The sequence below is a fragment of the Biomphalaria glabrata genome, chromosome 8 (genome assembly GCF_947242115.1).
Source record: "Biomphalaria glabrata chromosome 8, xgBioGlab47.1, whole genome shotgun sequence".
Lineage (NCBI taxonomy): Eukaryota > Metazoa > Mollusca > Gastropoda > Planorbidae > Biomphalaria > Biomphalaria glabrata.
In genome coordinates, this window is record NC_074718.1 from 22,390,260 (window position 1) to 22,396,546 (window position 6,287).

Consider the following 6,287-nt stretch of genomic DNA (forward strand, 5'->3'; position numbering starts at 1 on the left):
CTGACCATTCCTGGGTCGAATTGTATGGTGTATTCACTATGTGGTGTTATATTAAACTTATTGTATCTGCTACACCCAGCGTCATTTCATTATTCAGTGATTTGTAACAAGAACCCAATGTCACCACCACGCCTACATTGATAACCACAGCCACATTCATAACATATAAAATAACGCGGTGACAGTCTTCTAACACTTATTGCTCTCTACCATTGATTCATTGAGTCCATGTTGTGATGAGCTTAAGATAGTCTTCTACCACTTATTGCTCTCTACCATTGATTCATTGAGTCTATGTTGTGATGAGCTTAAGATAGTCTTCTACCACTTATTGCTCTCTACCATTGATTCATTGAGTCTATGTTGTGATGAGCTTAAGATAGTCTTCTACCACTTATTGCTCTCTACCATTGATTCATTGAGTCCATGTTGTGATGAGCTTAAGATAGTCTTCTACCACTTATTGCTCTCTACCATTGATTCATTGAGTCCATGTTGTGATGAGCTTAAGATAGTCTTCTACCACTTATTGCTCTCTATCATTGATTCATTGAGTCCATGTTGTGATGAGCTTAAGATAGTCTTCTAACACTTATTGCTCTCTACCATTGATTCATTGAGTCCATGTTGTGATGAGCTTAAGATAGTCTTCTAACACTTATTGCTCTCTACCATTGATTCATTGAGTCCATGTTGTGATGAGCTTAAGATAGTCTTCTACCACTTATTGCTCTCTACCATTGATTCATTGAGTCCATGTTGTGATGAGCTTAAGATAGTCTTCTACCACTTATTGCTCTCTACCATTGATTCATTTAGTCCATGTTGTGATACTTCTAACACTTATTGCTCTCTACCATTGATTCATTGAGTCCATGTTGTGATACTTCTAACACTTATTGCTCTCTTGATTCATTGAGTCCATGTTGTGATACTTCTAACACTTATTGCTCTCTACCATTGATTCATTGAGTCCATGTTGTGATACTTCTAACATTTATTGCTCTCTACCATTGATTCATTGAGTCCATGTTGTGATACTTCTAACACTTATTGCTCTCTACCATTGATTCATTGAGTCCATGTTGTGATGAGCTTAAGATAGTCTTCTACCACTTATTGCTCTCTACCATTGATTCATTGAGTCCATGTTGTGATGAGCTTAAGATAGTCTTCTACCACTTATTGCTCTCTACCATTGATTCATTGAGTCCATGTTGTGATACTTCTAACACTTATTGCTCTCTACCATTGATTCATTGAGTTCATGTTGTGATACTTCTAACACTTATTGCTCTCTTGATTCATTGAGTCCATGTTGTGATACTTCTAACACTTATTGCTCTCTACCATTGATTCATTGAGTCCATGTTGTGATACTTCTAACACTTATTGCTCTCTACCATTGATTCATTGAGTCCATGTTGTGATACTTCTAACACTTATTGCTCTCTACCATTGATTCATTGAGTCCATGTTGTGATGAGCTTAAGATAGTCTTCTAACACTTATTGCTCTCTACAATTGATTCATTGAGTCCATGTTGTGATACTTCTAACACTTATTGCTCTCTACCATTGATTCATTGAGTCCATGTTGTGATACTTCTAACACTTATTGCTCTCTACCATTGATTCATTGAGTCCATGTTGTGATGAGCTTAAGATAGTCTTCTAACACTTATTGCTCTCTACCATTGATTCATTGAGTCCATGTTGTGATACTTCTAACACTTATTGCTCTCTACCATTGATTCATTGAGTCCATGTTGTGATGAGCTTAAGATAGTCTTCTACCACTTATTGCTCTCTACCATTGATTCATTGAGTCCATGTTGTGATGAGCTTAAGATAGTCTTCTACCACTTATTGCTCTCTACCATTGATTCATTGAGTCCATGTTGTGATGAGCTTAAGATAGTCTTCTAACACTTATTGCTCTCTACCATTGATTCATTGAGTCCATGTTGTGATGAGCTTAAGATAGTCTTCTACCACTTATTGCTCTCTACCATTGATTCATTTAGTCCATGTTGTGATGAGCTTAAGATAGTCTTCTAACATTTATTGCTCTCTATCATTGATTCATTGAGTCCATGTTGTGATGAGCTTAAGATAGTCTTCTACCACTTATTGCTCTCTACCATTGATTCATTGAGTCCATGTTGTGATGAGCTTAAGACTAAGACTAAGACTGCTTTATTGATCCTTACGGAAATTTGTTGTGATTACAAGGACTCGTTTCTCATATAAAGACAACACAACAGAAAAAAAACACATAAATACAACAGACAACATAAAGAGTTCATTCAGCGACTACACACAGGTATCTTGGTGCATTTCATGTTCCCTGATCAATGAGTGGCGGTGATAGAGTCTGACCGAGTGAGGTACGAACGAGTTTTTGTACCGCTCCGTTCTTGTTTTGATTGACAGCAGTCGCCCACTTCGCGACGACCTGGCGTAGTTCTGATGGAGCGGGTGGCCGTTGTCTTCCAAGATTTTTTCGATTTTTCTTAGGCACGTTTGTTCAAAAAGTTCCTTTAAATGTGGTAATGTTGTGAGTGTAATTTTTGATGCTTTTTTAATGATGTTTTCTAGACGTTGCAACAGTTTAGATGAGGCGTTGCCTTGCCAACAACTTATTCCGTATGTTAGCAGATTTTGTACAGTCGCGCCGTAAAATGTCTCAAGGATCTTCTTATTTAATTTAAAACTGTTGAGTTTGTATAGAAAAAAGAGTCGCTGGGCTGTTTTCTTTGTCAGAGTTCCAAGGTGGTCTTCCCATGAAAGATAGTCTTCTAACACTTATTGCTCTCTACCATTGATTCATTGAGTCCATGTTGTGATGAGCTTAAGATAGTCTTCTACCACTTATTGCTCTCTACCATTGATTCATTGAGTCCATATTGTGATGAGCTTAAGATAGTCTTCTACCACTTATTGCTCTCTACCATTGATTCATTTAGTCCATGTTGTGATGAGCTTAAGATAGTCTTCTACCACTTATTGCTCTCTACCATTGATTCATTGAGTCCATGTTGTGATGAGCTTAAGATAGTCTTCTACCACTTATTGCTCTCTACCATTGATTCATTGAGTCCATGTTGTGATACTTTTAACACTTATTGCTCTCTACCATTGATTCATTGAGTCCATGTTCTGATGAGCTTATGATAGTCTTCTAACACTTATTGCTCTCTACCATTGATTCATTGAGTCCATGCTGTGATACTTCTAACACTTATTGCTCTTGATTCATTGAGTCCATGTTGGGACAGTGCTCGACACTTGGCTTGTATTACTAATTAGAACTATTATCTCCCCTCAAATGTTAGAAAGGTCCATGATGCAACTTACAATTTTCGCATCTCTCACTTTTTTTTTCATATCTTTTATTGTGTTGTGCATTGTAGGTCGGTGTGCACTTTAAGTGAATGGTTTCAAGCAAATTGCAAGAAACGGGTTTCTATGGGGGGCTTGGATTCTAACTCAATCTAGGTTTTATTTTACAAAAAAATAATAATTGTAGTCTATAGTAGATCTAAAGCTTAGTAAGCCCTACATGGAAGAAGCTAAACAAGAAGAAAGTCTAGGTATTGAACATTAGTTGTAGTTGTTCTAAAGTCACAGAAGAATGTTTGGCTATTATTTAACTTTTAACAGGTATGTGATTCTCTATCTCTTCTATACAAATTACGTAATACACACAGGCTATCACGTGACAGTTTTTTTCGTTGTTTTATCAATATTATCACGTGGCTAAGTGTTGTTTGTTTACGCTTGGGGAATGAGGTCCATCGGGTCTATTGTAGCCTACATCTAAAGATCCGGTCCAGATCTAGATCTAGAGTCTAAGGGTTTTTTTTGTTTTTTTTTTTTACTTATGTTGATACACCAGAAGATTATCCAGCCTACTGCCTACCCCATCCTCCCCCCCCCCCTTTTATTGATTTAAAAAATGTGAGGCTTACCAAGAAAATAATGGGATGCAAAGTTTGAAAATGGTCAAGGCTGCAGTCACGTGGTCAACTCGCAAATTAGCCTGGAAATAAATTAGAGGGTAATGTGTGCAAATGAATCTGTTATTCTGATAAAAATCCTTTAGGAGTGTAACAGAAAGGTGAGAATCTAGTGATCTCATGCCCTCCAACTGCTCAACCGATTTAGAGAGAGATTGTACTTTGAGCTACTGAACCTGTGTATTAGGATGAAGCTGAAGTCCTGGGCTATTGGACTATTTCGATAATTTAGATGTTTCCTACATGGTGAATCACTCAATCTTTGTATTTAGATTTTTCTCATGAATACTAGTAATTACTATTAATCACCAAAGACTATTCGGTCAAAACGAAGTGCTCATTGTGATGCTGTCTCTTATGCTACACTTGACATTTTGACTATGATTCTTTGTCTCTTATGCAACACTTGACGTTTTTACTGACTATGATGATGTATCTCCACAATTGACAATAGCTTCTAATGTGGTCATTGTTTCATTTCCTTTGGTTGAACAGGTAAAATAAGAGTGAACAGCTTGCAATGGCTAAACGTAAAGACCCCCCCTTGCCATTCTTCCAACGTTGCTGTATATTGAAACTGCTGACCTTCGAAAGGGTGGCACTTTTGTTCAGCTTCTTCTTTGTCAACTTGGCAGCCTTTGCCATCAGTGCTGAGCTTGCCTGCTTGATACTGGTGCCGAACACAATCTTCTTGATGCACGCTGGCCTGGTCTGCAGACTGATCACACTGGGGATCTTCTTCATCACGCCGGCCATTTTGTCCATGTACAGCCTGGAGGCCTTTTATGTCCTGTCTATTCACAGCATCTTCTACGTAGCAGTATTCATGGTAGGTCTACATAAAAATGTTTGTGAGTTCTTTGATGATCTTTTTGTTTATAGCACAGTTGTATGTCGTGTCCTAAAGGTTGATCTATCGAAATAAACTTAAGTGAATGTAGTCATCGCAAAGTCAGTGCAGCGGTAGAGTCTGTGTGTGTGTGTCTGTAGTGATAAATTAATTTGAAAATATCTTGACATGAGTATTTATTTTTTGTGTGTGACTATTTTGCCCTATTTATTGTGAAAAATTTCACTTTTTTAAGGTAAGTTTATTTTAAATTTTTTTTATCATTGAATGATCCATGCAAACATAGGCACTTAAAAAGTGAATAAATAATTATCATATTTTTGTGTCAACAACTTTTTATACAAAGATTTGTTCACATTTGTATAAACTGTGCGTGAATTAAAAAATGGAAATAAATGTTTTTGATGTTAAAAAATTAAACCAACAACGATTGCTATGAATAAAGTTTAGCTGTTCGTAAGTCAAAGATCATAAACCATAAGCCCCATACCAGCAGTGCTTAGAGGACTAAGTACTGGTATACATATGTTGGCGTTTTCAACAACTACAATCCAAGACCAACCTTTTATTTGCTTTCACAGAAACATTTCGTGGAGAATTCAGCTGCATGTCCATGTGAGCAAGACAAAAAAGACTGAAGACTACTACAATGTTGACCCATCTGACGTCTGCCTCCAAACAAGTATATACAAGTAACAACATTAAGTCTAGCTACTGGTTTTGAAAGAAATATTATCATCGGTACATCAGTTTATTTTAGACTTCATATAATGACAATGCTTTTCATTTTAATACATTTAAACATAGTTATATACTGGTACCAGTATTTGTTTCTAAAGCATTCTTGTTGATTAGGGCCTACTATAAGAGCAGCCAGGCGATTTTTTTTTGTTGAATAAATGATTTAGTGCTTTAGACTGAGTTGTTGTTCACTTTGTACTTTCAAGTTGTTGAGCAAGGGAAATAAGAATCTTCTTCAATGTAATTCCAAACAGACCTTCTGGGCGCTAAGAGAAGGTCGATAACCAATAGGTACAAGTGTTGTCTACCTTGTTTGACTTTATTATGGGGCATGGTGGCTGTGTGGTAAAGCGCTTGGATTGAGGGGTCTCAAGTTCAAATCTGTGTGAAGACTGGGACTTTGAATTCCTTAAGTTTTAGGAGGTCCCCCAAGCCCACTCAACTCGGGAAAAGTAAAGATGGCTGGTTGTTGGGCTAGCCATATGACACCCTCGTCATAAAAACAGTTAATTTCTACATCATCTGCCCTATATATGTCAAGGTGTGAAAGGGTATGAAAGAAAGAGACTGCTGAGTTGCTTGTTAGCTTGAGTAAGATTTAGACTAAAAACTACCAATGATTTGTTGGAAGATCTATTGTATTAGGTTTGTGCTCCCTCCTCTTGGTTTCCATTA

General features: G+C 37.1%; 1 protein-coding gene across 1 annotated transcript; it reads left to right on the forward strand.

The window, feature by feature from the left end:
- Positions 1-3,428: 3,428 nt before the first annotated feature.
- On the forward strand, positions 3,429-5,786 carry LOC106051117 (uncharacterized). Its single transcript, XM_013206245.2, has 3 exons — positions 3,429-3,665; positions 4,517-4,850; positions 5,453-5,786. Exons 2-3 carry the CDS (start codon positions 4,542-4,544, stop codon positions 5,507-5,509), a joined length of 366 nt encoding a protein of 121 aa, XP_013061699.2. The 5' UTR covers positions 3,429-3,665; positions 4,517-4,541; the 3' UTR covers positions 5,510-5,786.
- Positions 5,787-6,287: the final 501 nt, after the last annotated feature.

Coding starts and splice junctions, on each gene's coding strand:
- LOC106051117 (XM_013206245.2), top strand. CDS start 4,542: ATGGCTAAACGTAAAGACCCCCCCTTGCCATTCTTCCAACGTTGCTGT. Junction 4,851..5,452: donor TCTACGTAGCAGTATTCATG/GTAGGTCTACAT, acceptor TTGCTTTCACAG/AAACATTTCGTGGAGAATTC.